Source organism: Argentina anserina, chromosome 4 (genome assembly GCF_933775445.1).
Source record: "Argentina anserina chromosome 4, drPotAnse1.1, whole genome shotgun sequence".
NCBI lineage: Eukaryota > Viridiplantae > Streptophyta > Magnoliopsida > Rosales > Rosaceae > Argentina > Argentina anserina.
The window spans coordinates 18,087,187-18,114,965 of NC_065875.1; the positions used below are offsets into that span (position 1 = coordinate 18,087,187).

The 27,779-nt window shown below is 37.9% G+C and overlaps 5 protein-coding genes across 6 annotated transcripts; 1 reads left to right on the top strand and 4 right to left on the bottom strand.

The window, feature by feature from the left end:
• Nucleotides 1-975: 975 nt before the first annotated feature.
• LOC126791586 (uncharacterized) lies at nucleotides 976-2,755 on the bottom strand. The gene is made up of 3 exons (XM_050518060.1): nucleotides 2,679-2,755; nucleotides 1,919-2,065; nucleotides 976-1,489 (listed from the first exon to the last, which is right to left on the bottom strand). The coding sequence occupies exons 2-3, from the start codon at nucleotides 2,032-2,034 to the stop codon at nucleotides 1,243-1,245; spliced, it is 363 nt and encodes a 120-aa protein (XP_050374017.1). The 5' UTR covers nucleotides 2,035-2,065; nucleotides 2,679-2,755; the 3' UTR covers nucleotides 976-1,242.
• A 169-nt stretch (nucleotides 2,756-2,924) lies between these two features.
• LOC126790351 (pentatricopeptide repeat-containing protein At3g48810) lies at nucleotides 2,925-5,697 on the top strand. Its single transcript, XM_050516554.1, has one exon. The coding sequence runs from the start codon at nucleotides 3,054-3,056 to the stop codon at nucleotides 5,046-5,048; it is 1,995 nt and encodes a 664-aa protein (XP_050372511.1). The 5' UTR covers nucleotides 2,925-3,053; the 3' UTR covers nucleotides 5,049-5,697.
• Nucleotides 5,698-5,709: 12 nt separating this feature from the next.
• On the bottom strand, nucleotides 5,710-7,019 carry LOC126790352 (desiccation-related protein PCC13-62). The gene is made up of 3 exons (XM_050516555.1): nucleotides 6,661-7,019; nucleotides 6,351-6,576; nucleotides 5,710-6,182 (listed from the first exon to the last, which is right to left on the bottom strand). The coding sequence occupies exons 1-3, from the start codon at nucleotides 7,005-7,007 to the stop codon at nucleotides 5,805-5,807; spliced, it is 951 nt and encodes a 316-aa protein (XP_050372512.1). The 5' UTR covers nucleotides 7,008-7,019; the 3' UTR covers nucleotides 5,710-5,804.
• An 8,188-nt stretch (nucleotides 7,020-15,207) lies between these two features.
• Nucleotides 15,208-17,112, bottom strand: LOC126792312 (protein REGULATOR OF FATTY ACID COMPOSITION 3, chloroplastic). Its single transcript, XM_050518766.1, is given in 7 exon segments — nucleotides 15,208-15,428; nucleotides 15,431-15,667; nucleotides 15,883-15,960; nucleotides 16,229-16,285; nucleotides 16,427-16,480; nucleotides 16,609-16,678; nucleotides 16,810-17,112. Coding segments are annotated over 7 exon segments (963 nt in total). The 3' UTR covers nucleotides 15,208-15,264.
• A 969-nt stretch (nucleotides 17,113-18,081) lies between these two features.
• LOC126790205 (uncharacterized) lies at nucleotides 18,082-24,388 on the bottom strand. Of its 2 annotated transcripts, none has more exons than XM_050516362.1 (11): nucleotides 24,205-24,388; nucleotides 22,692-23,616; nucleotides 22,261-22,390; nucleotides 21,718-22,169; nucleotides 21,415-21,495; nucleotides 21,225-21,323; nucleotides 20,737-20,895; nucleotides 20,500-20,586; nucleotides 20,253-20,324; nucleotides 19,835-20,133; nucleotides 18,082-18,547 (listed from the first exon to the last, which is right to left on the bottom strand). In XM_050516362.1, the coding sequence occupies exons 2-11, from the start codon at nucleotides 23,505-23,507 to the stop codon at nucleotides 18,523-18,525; spliced, it is 2,220 nt and encodes a 739-aa protein (XP_050372319.1). In that variant the 5' UTR covers nucleotides 23,508-23,616; nucleotides 24,205-24,388; the 3' UTR covers nucleotides 18,082-18,522. The 2 variants fall into 2 exon arrangements, with proteins under 2 accessions (XP_050372319.1, XP_050372320.1); XM_050516363.1 differs by lacking the exon at nucleotides 18,082-18,547 and adding an exon at nucleotides 19,386-19,716.
• Nucleotides 24,389-27,779: the final 3,391 nt, after the last annotated feature.

Here is a 27,779-nt window from a genome sequence, read left to right on the forward strand (position 1 = left end):
ATGATATGAACTGCACTAAAATTAAGGTGCATAGTCCAGTGTGTCCTTTCAAAATGAACAAATTTCCCAAAAGCCGGTGAAGTTTTTACCACTGGTAAGCTCGCAAAGGTAAGAATCGTTTTGGTCATGATCCCTGAAACAGGTTCATGTGTTTGTTGAAAGTGGCTTTGGAAACCAAAATCTAGCTGAGGTCATTGTTCAAGTTTGAGACTAATTTACAAGTACTTGATTACTTGTCAATGGAACAAGCAGATCAGTCGATGAAAATTACACATTGCAAACAGTCAATACTAGAGACTAAGATTTAATTTCGAATTTTTTTTAATAATATGAATTTCTTGTCTCCAATGCCCCATTAATGATAAGGTCACATGATACAAAGTTTGTTGCATAATGCTCCAATCTCAGTAACACAATCACTTGTTGCTCTTAAGCGCCTTTGATCAAAATGGCCATAGCACAGGTTCTCCTAGTTTCCAACTTGATTGCTATAATAACAGACAATATGAGTGCCTACAAATTAACCCGCTCTGCAAGGTTCTTCAGCATTATCCGGCAGTCCTCTTTAGTTGCCCTTTCGTCTGTTAACTGGACCCTCAGATCAGCCAGAAGTATCTGCAGCAGCAGACCTTTCACCAGGTATATGCAGGCATAAAAGTAGGATTACATTACCCGTAAGGTAGTATTTGGATATGAGATTTGGAGATTCTAAGGGATTTCAAGGTGAATGTATTATAAACTGATTGGGACTTCGCATATTTGGGTAATGTTTTTGAAGAAATGGAGTTAATCATGATTTTGTAAACACTAAGTACTAGTCCGCATTGCAGCGGGACCATTACCAAAGTACGGGGGAATATCACTTATCAATACTTGCCGGCATACTTTGAAGTTTCTATACCAAAATGGCCTCAATATTTGAAGTTTCATTTCTTTACCTCTGTTCAACATTCATATTGGCTAAAAGAATTGTGATTGTACTCGAATAACAGATTTTCATAAACATGTACCTAAACAAGAAAGTTCACTAGTTATTGTCAAGGTTACACTTTTAGGCTTTCAGCCAATTAATATTCATGGGCAACAGCATGAACGGACAACATCTAAACAATGACAGCTTAACACAAAAAAAGAAAGAAAAAAGACTTGCAGGAACCAGTAGCAGATTTACTCCACTAACCGTACAGAAAATAATCACCTACAAAATAGGAGTTCTTCAGTTTGAGAAGCCACAGATACTCCTCAGAATATATGCACAATGTCATAAGAAAACGTCCAGAACAGCACAAATGACAGAAGCCCACCCAGGAAGCCATCGAGTATAATCTGGTTCCAACTTTCAAAATACGAATGAACTTGAAACCCTGCCTTGGCAATGAGTCCAACCGAAGTGATGGCCATAATAAGAAAATACAGAATAAATCCAGAAAGGCCGGTGAACCCCAAAATTCCGGCAATGACCCCGCCAATGATAGACATAAATGTTCGGCTGCACAAGGAAAAATACCAATACTTATATTAAAACAGAGTTTCTTAATAAGTTACAATCATGTAATTCTAACTAAACTTATTAAACAATCTGTGACATCTTCTCAATGTTTAATCTATGATTATACTAGCCCGATATCATTTGGTACCCAACCTGGAGTAAGACATGGAATCACAATCCACTTAAACATTTACAAGACCAACAAATTGTACCATCAACCGGTGGGTGACCTTGATTTAACTTTAAGAGTTAAACAACAAGAGATTCTGCACCTTCTACCCTTCCCCCTCTACCCTTTCTCTTCCTCATACAAAAGATTCCCTACCTATTCAATAACATCTTTGTAGACATCAAGCTCTGAGGCTTAACCCACAAAGTAGACATGGTAATGTAAAATAAAAACAAGGCCTAAAAGGTTCCAAAACAAACCTGTAGTAGATAATTTTCACGTTACTCTGCAAACTTTCAGCATTATGGGTCGGCACATCATTTGAGGCCTCGCTAGATTTCTTCCCAGATGCACTTGAGTCATTATTTCCAGCCATGACTTCTGCTTCTTAACCCCGTGAACAATATCTGAAGAAAATAAGACTAATTAAAACTAACACCACCACATCTGGAACTCCGACCATTCTAAACCTCAAAAGAATGTTACATCTACAAGTTCCAACAGAGGGGGAAAAACTAGAGAGAACGTGGTCAAATGGGTTGTCTCGAAAGTTTACGATCCCCTAGAACAACACTTGGTTTGAGAAGAATTGATGAATCGATGCATCAAAAGTTTTTACCTATAAACAGCACACACCGAGCTTACGAATACTTATTACCCATCTTCATCATACAACAACTTTGGATTCCATCATATATTAGAAGCTGAATTGGGTTTTCTCTCCTTCTCAATAATGAGCTCAGTAGAGTAACATTGACTATATAACAACACTAAACAGCAGTATAACCACATAATCCCCTCAACGAATTCTTAATAAACTAAAAACCACACCCCAAATCAAAGCCCTAATACAAAAAACCTAGCTCCGCTAGTCTCAGATTCAGTGTCATATACACAAATCATGGTCCAAGATCTATACTTTCTGAACTAATCAAAGCTTTAAACACATAATACAGCCAAAACAAGAACAACATATACTCAATCAAAATTGGGTAGATCAAAATTTCAGAGATTACGCACCTATACTTTCAGAACCGATCAAAGTCCAGCTCTGGTTAAAACGACGGGAGAACTTTGTTTCTGGGTCTCACGCTCCAGCTAAATAGCTCCTTTTTTTACTTTCAAATTAGCCCCAAAACTTTCAATATTTATATTATCACCCCAGAGGTTTTTAAATTTCAAGTAAATGACCCCACCTTCTTCAGTTTTAAACTAAAACTCTTCTCTGCAAAACCCTAAAGTCTTCACCTTTGAGTCATCAGCCACTTTCCCACTACCCAATTTCTCATCTTTCAGATGGTTCTCTCGTCACCATGATCGAATTCATCAACTATGATTCAATTGGGTCTGGAATTTTGGTGATTTCAAAACCTTATTTCAGCTCAGATAGTTATAATGTATCTGAAACAAGGATGCTCCTTACTGCTGAAAGCTCACAAACCCACAAGGCCCTTAGTTCTCAGCACAAACCCAGTTCCCACCTTAAACCCTAAACCCCAAACTGAACCCACACAACCCATTTTGGAAGAGTCTCAAGTCTTGCAGAGGCTGAAGCATGAGCACCAATTGGGTTTGGCTTTGGACTATTTCAGGTCCATTGCCAACTCCAGAGCTTTCAAACACACCCAGTTGACATATAAGGCCATGATTGAGAAGCTTGGGAGCCAATGTGAGATGGATGGTGTGCAGTACTTGATGCACCAGATGAAACTGGAAGGGGTGAGTTGCTCTGAGGACTTGTTTATATGCGTGGTCAAGTGTCATAGGAGAGCTGGGTTGGCTGAGCAGGCATTGAAGTTGTTTTATAGGATCAGAGAATTTGGGTGTAAACCGAGTGTGAGGATTTATAATCACTTGTTGGATGCATTGCTGTGTGAAGATAGGTTTAGGATGATTAGTCCAGTGTATGGTAATATGAAGAAGGATGGGATGGAGCCGAATGTGTATACTTATAATATTTTGTTGAAGGCATTGTGTAAGAATGATAGGGTGGATGGCGCACGCAAGTTGCTTGTTGAAATGTCTAGGAAGGGGTGTTGTCCCGACGCGGTGAGCTATACGACTGTAGTGTCTGCATTGTGTAGGATTGGGAAGGTGGACGAAGCAAGGGAGGTTGCTTGTAGATTTGAGCCTGATGTGGCTGTTTATAATGCTTTGGTAAATGGGTTGTGCAAAGAGTTCAGATTTGGGGAGGCGTTGGTGTTGTTGGGGGAAATGGTGGATAAGGGATTGGACCCGAATGTGATTACATACTCTGCAATTATTAGCTCGCTTTCTGATGTGAGGAATGTTGAGTCTGCTCTTGCAGTTTTGGCTAAAATGTTTGTGAGGGGATGCAGGCCTAACATTCACACCTTTACTTCCTTGTTAAAGGGTTATTTTATGGAAGGTAGAGTTAGTGAAGCTCTGGACTTGTGGAAACGCATGGTTCGTGAGGGATTTGAGCCGACTGTTGTTGCATATAGTACTGTTACACATGGTCTCTGCTCTATTGGAAATATGCGGAAAGCTGTATCTGTGTTACATGAGATGGAGAGAAAGGGTTGTTCTCCAAATGTGACCACATATAGCACTCTTATCGATGGGTTTGCAAAAGCTGGCAACCTTATTGGTGCATCTGAGACGTGGAACAATATGATGGCCCGTGGTTGCCGTCCTAATGTCATAGCATATACATGTATGGTTGATGTTCTGTGCAGGAAATTTATGTTTAATCGAGCTCAATGTCTTGTAGAAAATATGACAACAGAAGGCTGTCCTCCAAATACAGTTACATTCAACACACTTATCAAAGGGTTGTGTGAAGGTGAAGAAGTAGATTGGGCTGTCATGATGCTCAACAAGATGAGGGAAATTGGGTGTTTGCCTAATATTACAACATATAATGAGTTATTGCATGGTCTCTTCAAGGTGAACAGATTCGAAGAAGCATTTAGACTTATCAGTGAGATGCACGATAAGGGGCTGAAACTGAATTTGGTAACATACAACACCATTTTGAATGGTTTTTGTAGCACCGGGATGACCAAAAAGGCTATGCAGGTTTTTGGCAATATGTTAAGGCATGGAACAAAGCCTGACGCCATTACATATAACATATTAATATATTTCTACTGCAAGCAAGGCAAGATAGATGCTGCTATTCAGATTTTCAACAGTACTGATAGAGCAAAGGAGTGGTGCCCAGATGTAATAGCTTATAGTTGTCTTCTATGGGGGATCTGTAACTCTGTAGGCTTAGACGAGGCCATGGTTTATCTTCATAAGATGATAAATGAAGGAATCTGCCCCAACAGTGGCACATGGAATGTGTTGGTGCAGTGCTTATTTAGCAGCTTAGGTCATTTGGGGCCAATCTACATCCTTAGTGAAATTATTCGTGATGGATAATAGTGAGCTCCAGTGTTCTTATGAAGGACCATCTGTGAAGACTACCATTGTTGAAATGACAGATGCTAATCTTGACCTAATCATATGCGGCCACAACTCTGTTGCTTTCCTATTGTATGACAAAGCACAAGGACCAACAGCTCAGTGTAACACTGAACACCATAGTGGTGCAAAGGCCTGTGCACGGGGCTAGCATAGAAGGGGATCATACATTGGAGTCCTGTTAACTGTGAATATCTGGAGCACGTAGCAGCTCATATGCTGAATGGCGGCTTGTGCAAGCCTCACATGTTGGGACTGTTGGCCTTATGGTGGCAGATGCGCTCTATAGAGACTATGGTGATGCAAATAACCATAAGGCAGCAAAAGTACTGGTTTAGGGCAAAAGTTAAGGAAATCATGTTGTTGCACTAATTTCTACAGGTCAGTAGAACTGTTCAATGCACCTTTTCTTGCGGTCCACATGTTCTCTCTCCTTTGGGATCCGAAAAATTTGCACATTGTGTATGTAATATCATGTTTGTAACAGAAAACTTGGGTGCTCAGTTCAGTTTGTTATGCACAAGTCTCTTATTTTTAGATTGATTAGCTGTGCTGGTCTTAATCTGAGTTTAATGTATGCCAATTCAGACTTAACATAATACAGTTTTAAGAAGTTGAGTTCTTATTTTGGATCATTTATTTCTTTTGAGAAGGACCAGATAGAACTGTGTAAACAAGGCAAAATAAGATGAACTAGTACTATTTCTTCTAGTTCTATTCACTTTGTAGATGAGATTTGGCTATATGACCATCAGCTCCTTTCGGATAGAAACCCCCCGGTACATGTTCATCACCTGATCCATACACAATCCTTAGTATCTCCTCTGGCGTCCTGTCATATGAAATTGAATAGGAGTCTCCGGCAAGAACATTGCCGCTGATTCTTCCCTCTGCTCCTATGTATCTTGGAATCAGAAGGCCTTCATCTTTCAAACCCTTTTGTCCTAGCTTGTTCCTCAGATCAGAAAGCCGGTTTGTGAACTCGGCCACTGTTATACCATATGGGTGCACTTTTACCAGAGCCTGCTGATACAGCAATGCTCTAATCACTGCATCTTGCCCTGATTCCACACCCAAAAGACCTGCAACAAGCTGAAAGCAAGTACAAACAATTAGAGCTTACAATAAATAGAATCAAATCATCAAGATTAATAATCCTGATCTATTGTACATCTAACAACATACATGAGATGTGACATGTTAAACTGATCGTTAAGAGAACGTTTGGAGCATGTGGTTATTCTTGGGTTTGAAGATTACCCTTTTGGAAGTAGCACCTTGGAGTTTGGGGTTTGCTCCAACATAACCAGTAAGACCAACATAAGGGATCAAATACGATGCAAGGAGGTAGTTCAAGCTATTGGCATAAGGATCAAATGGTGGCTTTAAAACACGCCCAAATGCAAGATTAAACACCTTTGCAAATGATTTGGCACTTAAATCCAACTGTGGCCTTGGGAACCCTCTCACTGTCCTTTTGATAGCTCTGCAAACAAAAACAAGGTTTTGAGTTCAAATCTCCTTTCCGAATACCATTAACTAACAAAAGTAAGGAATATATGTTTGAAACCTCAAGTGTCCAACTTCTTGCCATGCAAACTGTTCGATCACATCCCTAGTGAAAGGGTCTAACTTGGCTTTCTTAACACCAATGGGTTTTGGACCTCCCATTGTCAAATTTGGAGCAACTGTGTCCAAACCAAAACCCAAAGAGCCATACAGGAAGAACTCAGCTTCCAAGTACTCAAGGTTCAGAGGAAACTCCAAGAGATCAACATCTGAAAGTGGAACAGGTGAGGATTCAAAGTCATTATCATCGAAATCGGCCTCATCAGAAGAGTTAGAATGTGGAAGAAGGAGGAGGAGGAGGAGGAGGAGGGAAGCAAGAAGAGAGGTGGTATGAGCAAAATGTGCCATGTTTTGCTTGGACTGATTATGCTAGTGAGATGTGTGTGATCTGATTCAAAGGGTTTTGCTTCTTATTTATAGCCTTTGGCTTAGGAAATGTGGCAAAAGAAGAGCAAGTCAAAACTTGGGGTTTTGCCACCAGCTCAGGTTTCAGTTAAGTCTCTTTCTTTCTAAACTTTAATTCTGTTCTCTTTTTTTTTTTTTACGAAGATTTAGAACAGTTTGATCAGTATTAGGATGGAAATGTGAAATGTGTGTATAGTATCTAAAGAATGTTTATCTTTGCATGCAAGTTCGGAAAAATCGAGCAGAGTATCCAGGTATAAAGGTTGCTAGGATTGGATTTTCTGGGATATATCATAATTAGTTGAATTACTTTTTGGATTTTTATGAAGGAGAAATCTCCAGTACTTAAATCGTTAAGAAGTTAAGAGCTGACAGTTGCAGATATTCTTGAAGAAAGAAGCTTCCCCAAAGGCAACGCTGGTGTTGTTTTGGTAGTGACAGCTACCAAACCATCATTTTCCAAAAAAAAGAAAACAAGAAGAAAAGAATCAAGATTGATGGCTTCATGAAGCTGTTACCAGAATCTTATTTATTACTAATTTACTATAGCGATAATCTTATGACGTCAATTTTATTATTTTCGGAAAAGATAATGCATTAAAAAGGTTACAAAAATCATATATCCCCTGAGAAGAAAGGAAAATGGTGTCTTCTTCGTGTCGGTGGTATTAACAAAATGCAATGACAGGCCCGTGTGGGGAAGTGCCTCCAAAAGTCAATTTTTTTATTTGGCGCCTTTTGAGGAGTTTTCTGCCTACAAGCGTCATAGGCATGCGATGGTAGAAGAGATGAGTACGTTGCTTATTTTGTGGAGGTGATGTTGAAACCAATACCCATGAGGTGTCCTTCTCTTGTTGGGCTCTGGTCGTTGTCTCCTAATAAGCACCAGGCTTTTGATGCGGTAGACCGGTTGCTTTGTTTGATTGATACTTTGGATGCAGATCGCGTAAACAAACTGCAGTATTAAAATAGAATAATATAGAAAAGAAACATATAAGGTTTACAGTGGTTAATTCAATTAATGTGATTTATTCTCGGAACCGGCAAATATCTCAATATGATCAAACATGAGAAACAAACAACTAGAGTTATAACTCTCCACCAAAACCCAACACACACAGCCCCTCTCATTGATGCAATTTAGAGAAGAAATAATTATTTACTTCTCCGTACAATACCTGACAACATCACCCACTAAGCTTATAAGATTTAATTATTGAGCACCAAGTCAACCACTCAAGGAAGAATTACAGCTTTCAACTTTTCTGTTACACTCTCTCCCTCTCTCTCTCTCATATAGGTTGCCCCATCTTCACACACATGTATATATATATATATATATATATATATATATATATATATATATTTTCAATTATGCTAGAAACCCTAGCATGTGTAGCTCACATGATATCTTAAGGAATACCAATTTGGGCTAAAGCCCATGATGTTGAAGCCAACATCAATAAATCTTCACTTTGGCTTCACGTCATATATAATCTCAACAATGAACTTGTATCATAAGGAACAAATAATAATATCATAGGCCAATTTGCCGCTCTGACTTCCCTTTAGGGACTCAAATGCTATGAACACCAATTAAGTCCAAGCAATGCTTGAACTTGCTCAATGAAACTGACTTTGTCAACATATCAGCAGGGTTGTCTTCAGTTCCAACTTTCTGGAATTTTATGTCATCATTCTCCACCAATTTACGAATCTTGTGAAATCTGATATGAATATGTTTTAGTACGATTATGAGTAACATGGTTCTCTACTAAATGAATAGCACTCTAACTATCACAATAAGCATCCACAAAGTCTTCAACTACACGTAAGTCCTTAAGCAAACCACGAAGCCAAAGAGCTTCTTTTGAACCATATGTTACTTCCATATACTCAGCTTCTGTAGTCGACAAAGTAATATTATGTTGCAAATTCGACTTCAAACTCAATGCTCCACTAGCAAGAGTAAATACATAAGCTGTAGTTGATCTACACTTGTCCAAATCACATGCGTAATCAGAGTCTACATATCTAATAACACATTGATTCATCATATTTAGCTAAAACACTATTCCAACATCTACAGTACTAAGAATATACCGTAGAATCCATTTTACTGCTTTCCAATGGCCTTTACTTGGATTATGCATATATCTACACACCACACTTAAGGCTTGTGAAATATCTGGTCTAGTACACATCATAGAATACATCAAGCTACCAACAATATTAGCATACGGAACTTTAGCCATATATTTTTTTATCATCATCAGTGCTAGGAGAAATAGAAGAATTAAGCTTGAAATGAGAAGCAAGAGGTGTACTTACATATTTAGTTTTATCAATCATGCTAAACCGATGTAGTACCTTCTTCAAATACTGTTTATGTGACAAACATACCTTGTCTTTAGATCTGTCTCTTTCAATTTCCATGCCCAAAATCTTCTTTACTTCTCCTAAATTTTTCATATCAAATTCACTACTCAACTATGACTTTAATTTATCTATCTTTACTTTACTCTTAGATGCAATCAACATATCATCGACATATAAGAGTAATAAATGAATGATCCATCCTGTAGCTTGTGAAAATAAACACATGGATCATAAAGACTCCTCGTGTACTTCTGACCAAACATAAACTTATCAATCACTTGTACCATTGCCTAGGAGACTGCTTTAGGCCGTACAATGATTTCTACAGTTTACAAACCCATTTTTTCTTACCAACAACTTTGAAACCATCTGGCTTATTCATATAGATCTCCTTATTCAATTCACCATATAAAAAATACAGTTTTAACATCAAGTCGTACTAACTCAAGATCAAACTGTGCAACCAAGACTAAAAGAATACGAATAGAAGAATGTTTTACAACAGAAGAAAATACCTCATTGTAGTCTATTCCTTCATTATGTGCATAGCCCTTAGCTGCCAATCTAGCATTGTACCAAGATCCCTCCTTTTTAGCAAATACCCACTTACAACCAACTTCTCTCTTCCATGTGGTAACTGAACCAACTCCCAAGTCTTGTTTTTGTGAAGAGACTTCATCTTCTCACCCATAGCATTTTCCCACTCCACCTTATCTGCATGTATTACATGTAATATCCTGCATCGGCCAACAAAGAGGGGGTGATGTGCTTTATATGTACATGCATACATCCATCTAACATGAGGCCTTTTGGAGGCTCAATGGCTTCGGAGGGGATAGAAACTCTGAAGTTAAGTTTTCTCGGGCTAGAGCAATTCCAGGATGGGTGACCCACTGAGAGGTTGCTCGTGAGCTCCTAGAAACAAAACCGTGAGGACTATATCCAAAGCGGACAATATCGTGTTACGGCGGAGCGGTCCCGAGATGTGACAATTTGGTATCAGAGCCACTCTGTCGTGTGGTGTGAGTGTGCCGACGAGGACGTCGGACTCCCAAGGGGGTGGATTGTAATATCTCACATCGGCCAACGGAGATGAGGCGATGTGTCTTATATGTACATGCATACCTCCATCTAACACGAGGCATTTTTGGGGCTCAATGGCTTCAAAGGGGATATGAACTCCAAAGTTAAGCTTGCTCGTGATAGAGCAATCCCAGGATGGGTGACCCACTGAAAAGTTGCTCGTGAGCTCCCAGAAACAAAGCCGTGAGGACTATGCTCAAAGCGGACAATATCGTGTTACGGCGGAGCGGTCCCGGGATATGACATTACAGCTTCTTCATAAGTAGTAGGAATTTGTTCTTTAGTCATTGGAAATGCATAAGTCACCATATCATTAAGCCAAGCTGGCTTTGGAGCATTTCTCTTTCTTTTTTCTCAATGCAATAGGTTCATCTTGTTGCGTAGGCTCTTGGGTTTGAGCTTCTACTTCAGTACTTGTATCTCTATTAGTTGAATTATCAACTGTATATTTTTTTGGATCACCTGGAGCTTCATTAGCATTTTTCTCAAGCTCTACCTGCTTCGAGCTCTCTATGGTCATCTTCTGATTTTCAGAATTATTCTGCTCAATCTAATTAACCATGGTAGGCTCATCAAATGTAACATCTCTGCTCACAATAATCTTTCTCATATCTGGACACCATAGCCTGAATCTTTTAACACCATCAATAAAGCCCAAGAAAATGATTTGTTTTTGCGCTAGGATCAAGCTTGCTTTCCCTAACATGATAATAAGCAGGACATCCAAAAATATGTAAGTAATGATAATCAGTAGCAGGTTTTCCAAACCATACCTCCATAGGAGTTTTGCCATCCTTTGCAGCTGTAGGGAACCTCTTGATAAGATGGTCTGCATATGTAATTGCATCTGCCCAAAACTCTTTTTCTAATCCAGCATTAGACAACATACACCGAACCTTCTCTAACAAAGTATTATTCATGCGTTCTGCTACCATATTTTGCTGCGGTGTTCTTCTAACTGTGAAATGTCTCACAATGCCCTCATTTTGACAAATTTTCAAGAACGGATCAGACTTGTACTCACCACCATTATCTGACCTGAGCCTATATCTTAATAATCCAACCGGTCTGAGTCTCAATCATCTTCATCCACTTCACAAATATATTTAAGACTTCATCTTTATGCTTCATGGTGTACACTCATACTCTTCTAGAGAACTCATCAACAAAAGTAATATAATACCACTTACCTCCCAAAGATGTAGTCTTTGTAGGTCCTCTGTCCTCATACATCTATGTGAACATAATCTAAAGATCCTTCGGTCTGATGAATTGTTATACCAAACTTCACTCTAGTATGATTTCCCAAATACACAATGTTCACAGAATTCCAATTGCAAGTCTTTGCACCTTTCTATAAGTCTTGATTCACCAATCCCTACATAGCTTTCTCAGCAGCATGTCAAGGACGCATATGCTATAATCTGGTAGTGTCTGATCATCTGTAATCTCAGAAACTGTTGTTTCTTTTGTCACTGTACTTCCCTGTAAAAAGTATAAGTTTCTTTCTCAAGTACCCTTCATTATCACAAATGAATCAGAAACAACTTTAATAACATCATTTCTCAATATAATTGTGTGCCCCTTTCACTCCAAAAGTTCCCAAAGAAATCACATTTTTCTTCAAGTTCGCAACATACCGAACGTTTCTCAATTCTCTAACACTCACATCATGTATCTTGAGACGAACTGTACAAAATCATCTAGTTCTGCAAGGACTATCATTACCTATAAGAACCAGTTCACCATCCAATTCCCTCAAAGTAGAGAACCATTCTTGTTAGGACATATGTGGTGGGTGCCAATAAGCTTGCCAAAGCCAAATCAATCTCAATGTCGTCGAAGTAATCTGCACTCAAAGCAAAATCAAGGTCATCATCATTTTCAATTTTTGCCACATTTACTTCTTAGCCTTTCTTGTCTCTAGTCTTCAACTTGGGACAATGTTTCTTCTAATTCCCATTTTGACAACAAAAGGCACACTCATCTTTTGCAGGAAATTTAGTTATTGACTTGGAACGAGATTTACCTCATTTTCCACTAAACTTTCTATCATCTGATCTTCCTCTTGCCACAAGTGCTTCACCCGACACTTTATCTAATTGCTTCTCCTTCTTTCTACACTCTTCATTCTTTCCATGCAACAATATTATAATCAAATGCTCATACTCGTCAGGAAGAAGAATTAAGCAAACACAAAGCTTTATCCTCATCATCAATCTAAACTTCTAAATTAACTAAATCTGCAAGTATCTTATTGAAATCACTGATGTGTTTAGTCATAGAAATACCTTGTTTGTAGTTGAACCTTCATATGAAACCGAGTTTCTGCACTCTGGACCATGTATTGATCTTATAATTTCTTCCAAAGCTCATTTGCCGAAGTTTCCATCATAATAGAGAACTTCTAATCTTTCACAAGACACAATCGAATAGAACCACAAACCCACTTATTAATCTGCTTCCACTCCTAATTAGTCATGTCATCTGGTTTGTCTTCAAGAGCAATATCTAATTCCTGTTGACACATGACATCTATCATCTCACACTGCCGCATGCCAACATTATTTGTTCCATTGAACTTTTCAACTTCAAATTTGGCATTGCCAATTGTTGGTCTAGCCTGCGAAGAACCTGAAGACGACTCAGCCCCTTTTTTTCTTCTTCTCACCGTTAACATTATCGTCAATCATGATTTCCAAACAATATCAATGTCAATTTAGAACCTGCTCTAATGCCAGTTTATTGTGCGGAAGCGTAAACAAACAACAATATTGATATGGAACAATATAGAAAAGAAACACAAGAACACAAGATTTATAGTGGTTCACTCAATCAATGTGATTGAGCTATGTCCACTCTCGGAACCGACAAATATTCCACTATGATCAAATATGAGAAACAAATAACTAGAATTAATAACAACTCTCCACCAAAACCCAATACACCCAGCCCCTCTCTTCGATGCAATTTAGAAAAGAAATAACTATTTACTTCTTTGTACAATACTTGACAACAGCACCCACCAAGCTTATAAGCATTAATTATGGAGCACCAAGTCAACCATTCAAGGAAGAAGATGAACAAGATAATTGCAGCTTTCAACCTTTTTGTTTCTCTCTCTCTCTCTCTCTATATATATATATATATATATATATATATATCTCTCTCAAATACACCATACGACTGCCCCATCTTCACACACACACACACATATATGTCTTCAATTATGCTAGAAACCCTATCATGTGCAGCTCACATGATAACTTACGAATACCGATTTGGGCTAAAGCCCATGACGTTGAAGCCAACATCAATAGGAACTACTTTTTTATGAGTCTGTGAGCTATATGGCTTGAACGTAATAATATTGTTTGGGAGGGAAGGAGTCTGAATTTCATGAATATGATTCAATGGGTTGGCCGTCAGTTACATGATTTCCACCCGAAGTTAGAAAATAAGAGACATTGGTTGTTGGTGAAGTGGGAGTGTTCTTGGAGAGGAAGACTGAAAATGAACATTGACAGAGCATTTGCTACTGATTGTGGACGTGGTAGTGTGGGGGTAGTGGTGCGGGTTAATGGTGTGGTATTATTGCACTTGTGAAGCCTTTCGTACATGCACACTCAGTTTTTAGTATGGAAGCGGAGGCGTGTAGAGCTGGCTTACTTCTTAGTATTCCACCAAGGTTGGTCTAAAATTGACGTTGAAAGCAATTCAGTCATCCTGATTGCTACACTTGCTAGTTCAAAGGAGAACCTTTTAGAGGTGAGTCGTATTTTAGATGATTGTAAGCATTACTTTACTGTTTTTCAGTCGGTCAGAATTCGATGTATCTTCGGTGAAACAAATTGTGTGGCGGATAAATTAGCTCACTTTGCTTATAAGTCTTATCTTGATGATGTTTGGTTAGAGGAGACTCCTCCTATCATTCAGGATGTTCTCTATGCGAATATGTGTAGTGGGGCTTCTGTAGCTCGGGGTTTAGGCTCTACGTCTCCCGTCACGAGATTTTATCATTATTAAATAATTTGGTCCTTGAGAGGCTTAATCAATTAAAAAAAAGAGTTATCAAATATATACTAATGAATGGAAAGGAATTATAAAGAATGTTTTACCAAAATCAGCCAACAAGTATCTCAACAAGTCAACATTAAAAAAAAAAAGTATTATTCAAGGTTTGGAAGTTAAGGCAAGAGCAAACATAGAGCTTGGTTTACAGAAACAATGCTACCTTTTGCAATGATGCAAAGTAATTATACATCACAAACTACACTAGTCCATACAGACGGTCACACTTCAACTAGTGTGCAAGTATAATTTATACAAGCTGGGTCTTATGCAATGCTTTTACTATTGATAGTCGTTAGGATCATCTACCTAAACTTGAACAGTTTTATACAAGGTCTACACTTGGGAGATATTATTTAAAAAAAAAAGGTGGCACAAATAGTGGTAAAAATATAATGCAGCATCATTTCTACTGGCGTGACTATTTCAGTCTCGTTCTGGCATATTCACTTATTCAAGAGTTCAGCAACTAGTAGTCATTGCAAACTACATACACATAAGTTAACCAAAAGAAATGCACATAAAATAAACCCAAACAAGGTACAGGGAATTGCATATATTACTGGAAAAATATTTATGGGATTTAACATACTTATACAAGAACGGATACTCAAAATTCTCTAATTCTCACTTTGATGTCATTAGTTTTCTCGTCTCAAAAATATTCCTACACAAGTTGTTTTACTAGTTTACTATCTTCTACATCATCATTATCAGCATCAACAATGATAATTCCATCTTCGTCATCGTAATCTTCATCATCATATTCCATACCATCCTCATCCCCATCCCCGTCTTCCACTTCAGAATCTGTACCTGCATTCATGGCTGAAACTCAGGAGGAGGAGGGCAATCCTCTGCAATAGCCTCATCCCTCTTCATCACGAGATGCCGAATGACTCTTTCATCCTTGTCCAACAGACTCTTGAAATCATTTATCCATTTGGCATCCATCTCAAAGTTCATCAGAACGTAGTAGGCATTCTTGGCCTTTTGTATTGTGTATGCTAGTCTTCGCATTCCCCAATCACTCAGTCTCCATATCCTGGCTCTCTTCTCCCCTAGAAAAGCTGTAAGAGAATCCATAGATAAGTACGAATGAGAAGTTGCAGTACATTGTCAACTGAAACTCAAAAGAAAAATTCATTTTGCTACAATTGCAACTGGCATATACATGTACCAACAGGATGTTAGCAAGTCCCTATAAGGATTCTCATCTAAGAAATGTCACATAATGATGTAGCCAATAGTCACATCGCTCTGTCAGTAAAAAAGCAAAGCTAACCTTCAATTTTCTCCTTTACACTCCCAACCTCTTCCACATGCTTCTCATGAATAAGATAAACCACCTCATAGTGGCGCACTATAAATCCCGAAACAGAAAGTTGTAAGTCATTTCTGGCCCTGTTGACAACTAAACATGTATGTAGGAATAACACTTTCGTTTATCATCTTTAATGTAACAGACCATTGTTTTTTTATCATCTAAATCAAATATATCTATATTGCATCTCAAATACCACACAAGGGTAAACAAAAGTGTTTTGAAGTTCATGTCAGTAATTTAACAGATATAGCGTTGCCCTGTAATAATCCTACTAGCAAAAAGAATGAGTATGAATCACACTTACATCGTTCCTCATCCAAATCGTCTTGCAGCTGAAGCTTCAGAAATTCATAGACCTTTTCTGCAAAAGATCAAAACAAAAAAAATAATTTATTACTGCAAAGTCCTTATAGCCAAAGTATTTTTTTTTCCAAAGAAATTAACTCCTATCGCTTCCTCTATAGCAAGAACTACAAAAAAAAATTGAATCAGAATCACTCACCTTCATCTTCGTCCGCAAACTCAGGGAGAACCAAACCATCTTCCTGAACTTCGTCTGCAATTCATAACACAACTGTATTAGTCACTCAAAAAATGCATGCAACTTAACTGAGGCAACCCAAAACATAATCTCACCCATCTTCATTCAGTTTTGAATAAAAAAAAAATCTTTCTAGTCTCAACTCCAAGTTTCATACTTGAATGGTGAAGCAATATTGTCCAAAACAAAAATAACTAAAATGAAACGAAACACCTATACCCACAATTCAAACATAACTGAAACCACGTTCGCTTGGTCTTCACTCTCAAACAACCCAACATGTCATAATATCAGACAATAAAAACAGAACCAACAAAATTCAGAGTTCAAAATCGAAAGCCAACCTGTCTAAGAAGCACAGCTTCAGGAAAAGGCCCAGTAGCCTCATCAGGTTTAGACACAAAGCTGTGCTTATCTTCCTTCTTCCTCTCCTTGCTATTCTTCTTCTTAGCCCCAACAATCACTGACCTTCTGGACCCAACATAGAGCTTCAGAGCTCTAAATGGTCTGCAAGAACAAGATATAGACGAGTACCCAGTTGAGAATTCCAAGCAAGAACTCTGATTCCGAGAAGACCCATTTCCCGTGACCAGGTTCAGAGACGGTGGAGTGAAAAATGTTACAGAGGAGTGCAACAGAGCCCCCATTGAACCCAGCTGCGAGAAGCTCACTCCGTCCAGGATATGTTATGACTTGTGAGAGATTAATGGGGTAGGTTCGTAATTTCAGACATCTTTTGAGGTTTATTTAGGTCAATGTGACTGCAAAAGTAAATAAATTGGCTCTCTCTCTCTCTCTGTAACATTGTTGCCTCTTGATTTTCAGGTAAATTTCTTGACCTCATCTTCTCTCTTTTTACTTTCCCGGCAAATTCTACATGAACAGAAACCTTAATTTTTATATATTTTCTATTTTTTGGATGTGAATTATGATCGGTACAGTATTATGTTTTTGATGGGTTGGGAATTCGTAGAGTTTGGTAAATTGTGATTCTCAATTTTACGCTGCAATTGTTGGCTGTTTAACATCTCATATGTTTTACAGTATTAAGTAAATTATACTTTTCATGGGTTCTAGTCTAAGACTTGATTTCTTTTGTTGTTGGACTGTATTGCAAATGTGTGTGTTTTCATGATCACTAGGCTTTTAGGTTAAGCATTACATTACATCGAGTTGGGAGTTGGAATGGGATTTGAAGGGCTGCAGCCGAATGAATCACCCAGAACAGGTGCAGTAACAAGTATTAGTAATGGTGAAGAGAGATTCGGAAGATTGCCACCCGAGTATAAGAAACGGAGTCTCTTGTGTTCGTGATTTTACGCCAGGGTGTGGACCATTTGCTAGCATCAACATTTAGTACCTTCAATTGTTACAAGTTATCCTCGAAAAATAGTAGAAGCTGTTCGGGAGTTTCCTCCTCTTTGTGGTATAAATGCTTTTCTCGAGCCTAAAAATTTCAGTCAAGAGGAGCCAGTTATGGGTGACAAATCATTATCATCAAACATAGCAAAGACTACTGTGAAACAAACACAAGCTGGGGACAATCAACATTCAACTCAGAAGAAACGGCCAAGGGAAGATCCTTTAGATTTGTGTTCAACCAACCAGCTACATGGAAAAGCTTTTGAGAGTTCAGACTTCAGAGTTCAGAACTCATGTGCATACCAGGCTCAAATAATCAACTGCATAAAGAAAGCTCAAGTAGCCAACTGAAGGAAGAAGGGTCAGAGAACCAACTGCATAGAAGAGTTCAAGAGTTGGAAACTTGCATGTTTTCAAGTTTCGAATGGAGTGCCTGCCAGAACTTTCTAACGAACATCATTCTGCATCTAGGTCATTGGTTCTTTGCAATATCAAAGCATCACAACTGATGCATTGTAAAATATGGGATATGATTCAGCTGTTCTAAAAGCTTTGTGCATTACAAGAGGCCTATTCTCGTTGTTTTCCCTTCTCGTCAAGTGCAAGTGGATTTGAGCATATTACTGATTTTCCTCAGAATGCATACAGTAAGTAACATGATTGTGTTACATTGGATTAACCGAGTATAGCACAAGTCACCTAATCCTGGCCTCCTGGCTCCTGCACTAAGTAAGGTTATTCTTTTGGTAACTTATATGACAACGATGTCAAAGTGTGATAACATGACAGCTTTAACTGAAACTAAGAGGATATAACAGTTACCCAATTCCACATTAATTATTTCCACAAACATTTTAATTGGATTCTGATGCCGGCTAACGTGCAAAAGCTAACTAGTAGATTACATCCAACATCAAGTTTCAGTTACACACCCCCTTCACTCCCCATATTTCCATTTAGATCCCTCCATGAAACCAAGTTCAAAACGGAGGGGTGTGCACGGTGCGGGGGTAAAACCATATCCAGTCCACTTTAAATGGTTTGGTGATTTTGCAAATCATATCCAATATCCGGTTTAGTCAAACTGTTTATCCGGGTGAATCACATTTCCGATGCGGTTACGGTGCGGTTTCGGATAAACTACTTGTTTCCACATATCAAATTGAAATAAACAAAGTCATCAAATCTCCGAATAATATTATAAACCAAAATACTAACAAATTTTTGAAAGCACAAATCTTTGAATAATACTACATAATAATGTCTCTTAGGTCTTGAAATATACTAGAATATAAAAAACAAAGAGAAAGAAAAACAAAATGATAGAAAGAGATAGAATTTAATCAATTTAGAATAGATCTTGACAATCTTACGGCTTAAAAACTTAAGAGATAAGATTTTGTTATTATTAGGGTATTAATGTATTACTATATCACCATGTTATTGTTAAAAAAATAATAAAAATAATTATTTATTTTTAATCCGCGGTTTTTATCCAGTTTTAAAAATATCTAATCCTAATCTAGTCCATTTATAAGTGGTTTGACATCTTCATGATCCTAATTCAGTCCGCATAAAACGATGTGGTTCCCTATCCGGTTTAAACCGGTGCGATACGGTGCGGTACCGCATTTTCAGGTAAGAAATGCACACCCCTAGCAAAATGTATGCAGGATGTATAACTTTTGTTCACAACCTAATTCCCATTTGATGTCGTCTGTTTCCATCTGATAGACCTATCTGCATCTAGATTCTAGTTGAAGTAAAAAATAGGAAAGGAACACAGGAAAACAATTGATGAAGATCTGTAGAGTCCAGGCTAAATTGTGATTGATTCTATACTATACGCCATATTAATGGAGTCAAACTTTTCGTCAGGCCTTCTTTTTCTGAAAAACAGACAATAGGCCACCATTGAAATAGATTATGAACCTTTATCACATTCAGTAATGCCTACACCAAGACCGGTAAGATAATAAACAAGGGGGACATATGAACTATACTCACCATTTCTTTCCCTTTTTCTTTCTCTTGTTTGCACTGCCACTAGTCTTGGTACCACTTCCAGATCTGGTAAATGGGCTCTCAGTGGAGGTGCCGGCACTAAAATTCTCATGCATGCCTGTTTGCATTGCATCTTGTAGCCACTCAACAAATTCTTCCTCTGTCATGCACCCTTCCACAGAGGCCGGCATCCGCCCACCTCTTTGTCCTGAACTTGTTCCCTTTCCGGAATGCTTCGTAGACGTTACACTAGTGTTCACATGAAAACTAGGTTTGTGAGTGTTGGCTGGACATCTCATTCCCTGTAACAAAAACTTAGCTTTATATAAATCTACTTCCAATAAATGTAATACCTCTGAGTTGGTGTACAAGCCATCCCCCAGAGAAACTAATCAGGAAAAATGTCAAAACATAGGATTACCTGACAAATATACCACTCGCTAGCATTATATATCTTGCTATCTGCACAAACAAATGCCGATGGAGTATTTACCTGCACATTGAACAGTAGAAAAACAGGCTCTTTGGTTGGGCAATTTTCAAATCTTTTCTTCAAGGAAAACGAAACAATGATTCATCCAATAGCAATTAAAAGGGAAATAAAGATGTAGAACACAGACATGCAACATACAATTCCAATAACATACGTCCAACATAAGAGCATGTACCTTCTGCAATAATCCAAAGATGAAAGGTTGTGAAGATTGTTCAACCCATCCATCACCATCTTTTGCTTGATGAAAATCTTTGCAATCCTTTAAAAACAAAAAACCATAACAAAAACAATTAGCCGATAACAATAATGCCACCTTTTTATGGGAAAGGAGCATCATGGAAAAGACAGAATAGCTTTGATAAATGCAAGCTAATGGAACATCAATATAGCTTTTAGATAAATGAAATACCTGGCACCATCTCGCTCTAGATTTTACTTTTCTGGTTAGTAACCAGGTATGGAAGTTGTTGCACTTATTGCAGGCGATGCACCTTGCCTCTCCTATTGGGTCCTCGCCATCAGCCTCTGGGCTTCCAAATCCAGAGGGGAAGAAACCGTTTCCACCATTCTAAAAAAAAAAAACATTATAAGCCTAGATTAGGTAGATATGTTCAGAAACTTGGAATGCGATATGAGATTAAAGCCCAAAAAGCAATATTAAAATACACAAATATTAACGGGAGAATTTATAACTAGAATGACCAATAGTCAAATTTATATGACAAATCCAAGTTAAGTCTAGGACCCCTTGGATTTAAAACCAAGTGGCAGGTATCACTTCAGGATTTCTTTTTTTTCAGGTCCTCATGGATATTGGAAAAATCGGTCAGACAATTTCACTTTCTCACACCAATTTCAAAACTGAATACATGCATGATATGAGGACAAGATCCCTACCTTTTGCGAAGTGCTTTTAAACCTACGGAAAATGTTCAGCAGTTCCTGGCTCCTTAACTCATCATCGTATGCTTTTCGCTTTAAGGAATCAAGTAAAACCTACAGAATAGTACACGGAATAATGGGACAACAATTCAATCAGACTGGAAAAGTAATCAGCAAAATAATCAAAGGGTATCACAAGAATCACCTCATATGCATTCTGTAGTTTCTTGAAAGCTTCAGCAGCTTTTTCATTTCCCATATTTTTATCAGGATGGACCAACATTGCCTGATAAGCAACATAAAAGGTTCAACTAACAATACATTTTCAGTGACATAAGTATTGATGGGGATGGACCAGAATTGCCTGATCAATCCCGAGAAGGATCAAAATCATCCACTAAATATTACAATTCGATAGTCAGATTTTGAAATTATATAATACACCCATATTTACTAGAACTTAAGAAGAATTTGGAAAAGAAATCCCAATACAAAGGACGGGACATACCTTTTTCTTATACTCTCGCTTCAGTAAAGTAATATCTATTTCTTCATACCGGGCAAATCCCAGCACGGAATAGTGGTCAGTACAGCTTAGCAGCCGAACAATTTCATCTTCAGATGTTAACTCAGAATCAGCCCCACTGGTTGAAGGCACTCCAGGGCTACGATCAGCAGAAAACCATGGGCCATTTTCTGAGGATGAGGCATGCACATGCTCACCATCAAAGAAGCCTTGTTGATTGTGCATTCCTGATGTTTGTTCAGGGGATCCAGTAGGACTTGTATTGTGATTTACATTGTTCTTTAAGAAATATATTAGACAATCACTTGAGATAAAAGATAAATTTAACCCCAAAAGCACACCAAACCATCCAACATACGTCCAAGCACAATACATGGAATACACAGTTGTAATCAACAGTGCAACCCGCTCATGGCTCAGAGTAAATGCCAAACCTGCATGAAGAATGTAAGGAAACTCAGCATCCGACAACCATATATGCATGATTTGAATAAATGATCTAAACAAGACTGTCAAGGAAATCACCTCCAAAGAAGATTACAAGTAATGTTGTCCAAAAGCTTCCATATAGCCACAAGAAAAGAGCTCCAGCAAGAGCAACCAATAAAATTGCAAGCATAAACCCAATGAAGACTCCAATTAAAACTGCTGAGACCTGGTTATATTCAATCAATGAGTATGAATACATGGGAAACTAACACACAAATGAATAAGCTAAGAAATGGTAAGGTGAACTTGATCAGCATGTCCTTATTGGAGCTGATTATTATCCACAGAACTTAATTTAAAAAGACATAATTGATAAGAATCCGACAAAAAGATGGGAACTACACAGGACTTCGAAAGGGGTACATATGTTTGGAAACTAAGGGCAAACATATATCAGTGAAAAGGCACAGTAAATTTCTGATTAGTTAGCTAACACCCGACAGCAAATTAGCAATATTAGAGCTTACCAAGACAATCAGGAATTTAAACATCCCAACCATAGAAACTACTGAGAGAAGGCTGAACCATATCACTGAAAACAAGGATGTTGTCCCCATGCGTACAAAGGAATCTATACCCCTTAAGGTAAAATCCAACCACAGCATTGATATAATAAACAGCACACTCCCAAGCTGAATAAGCCACTTCCTAAGCACAGGATATGCCTGATCAACCTTTGTTTTGACATAATCACGACCAATCTGTACTTTACTTGTTATAGTCAGAAGCATTGGCTTGTGCCTCTGCAGCCATTGATTAGCCACCTTCAAGAAGGACAAAGTTGATGCCCTCAAATTTCTAATCAATACGCTATCTGAAGACTCTATCTTCTCCATCAAATATTTTACACGCCGATTCAATGAGTAACCTGATTTTCTTTTTGCGTGCTTGCGACGTATTTCACTATGAGGTAATGGTCCATTATGCTCTCTTACACTTGGACCTTCACTATTTCCATTGCAATTTCCCATATCACCTCCTGAAGATGCTGACTGCCCCTGACCCGGCATTGGATCCTTCCCTTGCTTCTCTTTTCTCAAAACCTTCCCAGATTTCTGCTTGCTTATATTCTCATCTCCGGCATTACTCACACCTGCTGCAAGAGGACTGCTTGGCTGCTCACCATTTGAGATTTCATCTCCAGGGAAAACTTTCACTTCACTTGCTTTCCCATTAGCTTTTGTTTCTGCAGGTGCACCCCCTGATTCCGAACCCTTCTTTTTCTGCTTTGATGTCTGGCGTTGTTCAACCCCATTCTTCGGTTGATTAGCCTTCCGGGCCATTACCTACCTCTTAATGTACACTTAATGACAAGTCCAATTATGTGAGATTCAATTCAAAGCAGCCAGACCATGCATGTTAGATTCCAGCATCACATGTGAGAACCACACTCTGCAAATAATGAAAACAAACTGTAGTCACGACGAAGCTTACCCACAAAAGCATTAACAGGACTGGAAAACGGTAACAACATTCATACATCAAGGCTCAAGCTTACTTATATTAACAACTTTACCCGGACTACTATTGAACACTGTGATCACTAAACACAGAATGCAACACTGGCACAAATCCCACGAAATTAACGAATATCAACATTTCATAAGCTACATAACTGGTGGGGTCATAACCAAAACCCAAGAATCACAAAACAAGAGCATGCAAAGTAAGCACACACAGATAGTTTCAGACTTGCATTTCCACCTACCTCAAGAAACAAGAACCTCACTAACAAAACCACCAATAACTCTGTATTACAAACACCATGAATTATCACTCATAAATTAGAAAAAAAATCCATTTTGAAAAGCAAAAACCCCCATTTTAGATATCATGCCTTAATGAGAATCAAAAACCCAATTGGGGCAGCTCCAACATAAATTGCACACCAATCAAAATTCGATGAAATCAAGCAAGACCCATATAACAGAATCAGCACTAGAATACTATTCAAGATTAAAACAAGGGTAACAGACAAACCTGTAGCTCTGATAGCACAGAGGGTTTAAAGACAGAGAAAATTAAAGTGAAGCAAGAGAGAATCAGAGTTGGGGTATATGAGGAATGGGTATTGTTTCTGGGAATGAAAAGCATGTAAAATTATAAGAACGATGAGATTTTGGGTATCAAAGACTGATTGAACCTCTCTCTTCCTCTTTCTCTAATGTTCTGTATTCTCTAAAATCTAATGGTGTTTCTCTCTCTCTCTCTCTCTTGTCTCATCCGAGCCAAGACGACTGGATTCGATTGGGCCTGGATGTTACGGTCTTGGGCCTCACCCTTCCATTTCATATCGAGATGGTAACATTTGGCTATATATGGTCAAAGATAGACGAGTATGAAATATTAAATCGTAGGTTACACTTTGGTTGTATGGGAATGGGAGACAGATTCAAACTGAATTGTGAGTGCAAATGGTGTCTGTCATGATTTGAGTACTAAGCCTGATTTTTTCAAAGAACATATGACATCATCCCATAATTATTACAAGTTTTCTAAGTTATGTTTTGCTTAGTGGTGGTAGCTAGCTTCAGATCTGGTTATTAACTGCTTGGCCGAGAGGTATCAGCTATACATGGCTTTCAACTTAATAAAACAGCTCTAATATCGAATATCGATCAATATGGAACTGAGTGATACTTGAGTGGTTGAGGCGGTACTATTGACCGCACGAACCTTGAGGTGGAAGTTATGCATGAACATATGAACTCAATGGCGAGCAACCTAGTGTTCAACGATGATCCCTCATGATAAGTTGACAAAGCTCATTGTGATCTCTCGTCAAACGACAATTCGAAACGGAAATTATGCATGTTTTCGGCCGGTAGATTTTCCAGCCAAGTTGTAACCACTTATTGTAGATTTGATTTCACTTGATGTTGATCTTCATAGTTTGCTCTATTTGGCTCAGTGGCGGACTTACATAGAAGCTAGCCCAGCTCCAGCCGGTAGATTTCAAAAGCTCACATTGGAAAAAAAAAATAGCCCGGCTGAAGATGGCTTTTGCTCTGCTGCTCCTTCCATCATCCACTCGGGTTGGGAGACCAATCAGCTTTATTGGAAGGCCACAAATCCTACACTTGGAGCTTCTCATCTTCAAGGTCAGTGTGTATACAAATCTGTATTTTGTAATTATATGTTCTGGGATTTTTGGATGGTTGTGAAAGTGGGTTGTATATATATCTGTATAAAAAATCTTTGCAAAAGGAATTGGGTCTCTGATTTTTCAACTATTGTCTCTAGTGTTGTGGTTTGGGATCGAGATTACGAGATGTACAGAGAACTCGCTTTCTGGACTTCCCCCATATGATGCAGAATGGTAAGAAAGCTTTATCAAAATTTAGAGTGATTGCTGGTGTTTTATAGCTAATTAAGATTCGACATGTGTATTAAATCTTCAATACTTTTATGTTAGAACTTTCTATGTTACTAGCTTTTATACACAGCTGATCTCAGTGATCTGAGATAGTTGGCCAGAATACAACTCCCTAATACATCATGTTTGGGTTTAGCCATCACTAGTTGCAATCCTCTCTCTTGTTTTTTTCTTTCTCTGCTTATGTACTGTCCTTAGATGAGTTAGATCTTGTGTGCTGTGTCTGCGCTTGCTGAGTGATTCTGTGTATGCGTATGTTGAGAGTGATTTTATGTAGGTGTGTTATTATGAACCCACCAAATTTTCTTGGCCCTTTTTTCTCCTCAAATTATAAATTACTGGATACATCTTTTTCTATCATAGTTCACCCTCATAATTAGTCTAGCCTAGAAGAGTAGAAGGCGGTGATGATTACCCTAATTCGAGCACCCTGATCATCGATCATCAAGACTGATATTATGCTGGGAAAGTAACATGAGTAAGTATGCATTTCTTAATTTGAGTGATGAGTCACGTCTGATGATACCCCAAATCCGCTGCAGCTTCGCTTGGATTAAATCTCAATTGCTGAGTTCTACTGTAATGTAAGCCTCCACTGATAAATCAATTTTTATTTTCTTTTCTCTCTTGGCAGTTTAGATTGGCTTATGTGGCTCCCGAGTCTAGAGTGGTTGGTGCTGGAGAACTAGTTGACCATCCAAAGAAAATTGCTCTCAATTACCTTAAAGGATATTTTCTGATAGACTTTTTTGTTGTACTACCACTTCCTCAGGTAAACCTCTGTCTCTCTTAATCTTTTAATATTATTCTCTTTATTGGTAATCTTGTTTTGCATGTATTATAACGTAAACTTACTTTTAGGAACTTCCTAAATTTACGTTTGTGTCATAGTATTAACTTATATAGTAGGTTGAATATCAGTTGGTAAAATACAAATGATATAAGGCATGTGCCTGATAAGTTATTGATTTTTCCAAATAACACTGTTCAGTGGCTAGTCACATGATTTTATCTAGTTAGAAGTAAATTGGAAATCTTAGCCCGGGTGTTGATGATATTAACCTTATTAAAGTTTTGGCATTGAAACTCTCATGTTTCAATCTAAGCACATCTTTTAAAACCTTGAGGTAAACTTTGATGTACTTGTTTGTAGATCATACTGTTGGTAGAGCTTTAATGTTACAATTAGAGCATTATAAGTATCAAGTAGTTTCTGATAAAGATTTTCAGAAACTGTCTTCTCTTGCACAATTATGTAGACGATTAGTTGAAACAGACTTAGCGAAGCTTTTTCCCTTGATTGATAGATTGATTCGTTTGGTCTTGACACTTCTGGTTTCCACTGTAACTACTGAACGTGCATTTTCGGCTATGAAAATTATAAAAACTAGGCTTAGAAACAAGATGAAAGATGGATACCTTTCAGGTTGTATGATGCTTCACATTGAAAACGAATATGTAGATGATATTGATTCAAAAGTAGTGATTGATCATTTCGAGTCTATTTGAGATCGTAAAGCACAGTTCAGATAGAGCATCATACACTTGTAATGCTTCTTATGGTATTTGATTTACAATTCTTGTATCTTTTTTGATCGAATCTTGATGAATACTATGTAAGAATTGTGTTTTGACTTATCAAGAATTCTTACCGGTTATTGATAAATTTTTTCCGCTCACCTAAGTTTTAAACTTTGGATCCGCCACTGATTTGGCTTGTCGTGTTTATATTAACTTAGATAAATAAAAGTACAAAACTTTGTGTGTCTAAGTGTCTTAATCTGGTCTTTAAATGAATGGGAACAATAGGATTTATGTAGTAATGAGTTTGATGGAATAGTTAGAGATATAAGTCTCGTTGTACCTATAACTCTATAAGCATGCAATCCTCTATATAAACGATGCGAAAAGTATATGGATATAAACAGTCGTCATATCAAAGAATAATATTATGATATCTCTTCTAATCCATGTTTTTGTTTGTCTTTATAAAAAGAAAATTTTCAAGTGATAAGGTAAAACAATTGTTAGGTTCTATTCGTATAAACAATTTTTCAAGTGATGAGGTAAAAACAATTGTTTTTGTTTGCACTATTTAATCTCATCAACTTATCTCTCCATGTTCATATTGGATTTGTCTTTCCTACAAAAAAAATAAAAAAGTTAAACTTGCGTTTCT

Coding starts and splice junctions, on each gene's coding strand:
- LOC126790205 (XM_050516362.1), bottom strand. CDS start 23,507: ATGGCCCGGAAGGCTAATCAACCGAAGAATGGGGTTGAACAACGCCAG. Junction 21,496..21,717: donor AGCGAGAGTATAAGAAAAAG/GTATGTCCCGTC, acceptor GTTGCTTATCAG/GCAATGTTGGTCCATCCTGA. Junction 20,325..20,499: donor TCTTTGGATTATTGCAGAAG/GTACATGCTCTT, acceptor TTCAATGTGCAG/GTAAATACTCCATCGGCATT.
- LOC126790352 (XM_050516555.1), bottom strand. CDS start 7,007: ATGGCACATTTTGCTCATACCACCTCTCTTCTTGCTTCCCTCCTCCTC. Junction 6,577..6,660: donor CAAGAAGTTGGACACTTGAG/GTTTCAAACATA, acceptor TTTTGTTTGCAG/AGCTATCAAAAGGACAGTGA. Junction 6,183..6,350: donor AAGGTGCTACTTCCAAAAGG/GTAATCTTCAAA, acceptor ACTTGCTTTCAG/CTTGTTGCAGGTCTTTTGGG.
- LOC126790351 (XM_050516554.1), top strand. CDS start 3,054: ATGTATCTGAAACAAGGATGCTCCTTACTGCTGAAAGCTCACAAACCC.
- LOC126791586 (XM_050518060.1), bottom strand. CDS start 2,034: ATGGCTGGAAATAATGACTCAAGTGCATCTGGGAAGAAATCTAGCGAG. Junction 1,490..1,918: donor GTGAAAATTATCTACTACAG/GTTTGTTTTGGA, acceptor TTCCTTGTGCAG/CCGAACATTTATGTCTATCA.